Here is a 1,405-nt window from a genome sequence, read left to right on the forward strand (position 1 = left end):
TAATGTTTACAAAAAATGATTCCTCTTCTGTGTTTGTAGAGAAGCAGAAATTTGGTAGCAGTGGAGAGGTGACCCGAATGCAGGAAGGACTTCTGAGGTGAGTGACATGTGCAAGGGAGGAAGAAGGATGTTGGCAGGTTGTGGGACTGACGTGAAATTAAAGAAGAGCTGGAAACCCAGCTCAGCAATCGTGTAGTCAGAGCTTTATTCATGAGGCAAATTTTTTTATAAATATTTGTGAGTATTTATAAAATCATCTGAAACCCCATCAGTTTGGAAACAATGGTCAGGGAGAGCTATATGGGAGAAGCCCTGAACGTCACGATTCTATTTGAGTCCTCATCCAGGGCAGTAAGCTTGTTCCACGTTGTGAGCCTGCAGACCGTGCCCCGAACGTACCCATGCATTGACTGTAGTCATTATGTAGTCCTATAATAATTAACAAACATCAATATTTTATTAATTAATAAGGAGAATGATTCTAATGGTTATTCCCTAACACATGCCTTCCTATTTTGAACAGAACTCCTTTGGTGGCGCATGGCTGTGAACGTCTTGAAGGGGATCAAGGTGGGGAAACCCTGGACCCGGTTACAAGACTTCCTGTACATGAGGGATATCCCACTGGAAGCAAATCCTGTGAATGCGCTAAGTGTAGAGATGGTTTTTTCCCTGAGAAGCTGGGGAGATATCCCCCAAGCCTCAAACCGAGTCCCAGGGAGGAATGCGGGCCGGCCTGCAGCTCCATCTCGATCATCAGCACGCGGGTGGACACAGACCTTGTAGAGAAGCCCTGTGAAGGTCTGAACACCGGGAGAACCTCTGAGACTTATGCAGAACATCTCAGCAGGAAGAAATCTGTAGAGTGCAAGAAATGTGGGAAAGCTTTCACTTGCACAGCCTCCTTTCTGCATGCTTGTGATGTGTGTGGGAAAGCCTTTAGGTATCACTCTTATCTTGCACGTCATGTGAGAACTCACACTGGGAAGAGACCCTATCGATGTCCGGAGTGTCGGCGAGCCTTCGAGGATATGTCGGGCCTGCAAAAACATGTGAGAACACACGCTCGGGAGAAACCCTATAAATGTCAGCTTTGTGGGCAAACCTTCCCTGTTCAGCTCTCCTTTCTATTCCATGTGAGAAGTCACACAGGGGACAGACCCTTGAAATGTAAGGAATGTGGGGAAACTTTCAAGAAGCATCTACATTTTGAGCGGCACATGACCGCACACAATGTGAAACCCTACGAATGTCAGGAGTGTAGCAAAGCCTTCAAGTATCACGCAGACCTGCGAGTACATATGAGGACACACACTGGGGAGAGACCCTATGAATGTGAGGAATGTGGGAAAACTTTCCAGAAGGATGGACACTTTAAACGTCACATGAGCACACACAATGTAGT

The 1,405-nt window shown here is 46.5% G+C and overlaps 1 protein-coding gene across 1 annotated transcript in view; it reads left to right on the forward strand.

The window, feature by feature from the left end:
- The window catches only part of LOC115274639 (zinc finger protein 669-like), a 160,743-nt gene that overhangs the window by 133,244 nt on the left and 26,094 nt on the right, over positions 1-1,405 (forward strand). Inside the window, exons 3-4 of the mRNA XM_029918043.1 lie at positions 40-97; positions 524-570. Of these exons, the coding sequence (XP_029773903.1) occupies positions 40-97; positions 524-570 (105 nt within the window). The remainder of the gene's footprint in view (positions 1-39; positions 98-523; positions 571-1,405) is intronic.

The sequence above is a fragment of the Suricata suricatta genome, chromosome 12 (genome assembly GCF_006229205.1).
Source record: "Suricata suricatta isolate VVHF042 chromosome 12, meerkat_22Aug2017_6uvM2_HiC, whole genome shotgun sequence".
Taxonomy (NCBI): Eukaryota; Metazoa; Chordata; class Mammalia; order Carnivora; family Herpestidae; genus Suricata; species Suricata suricatta.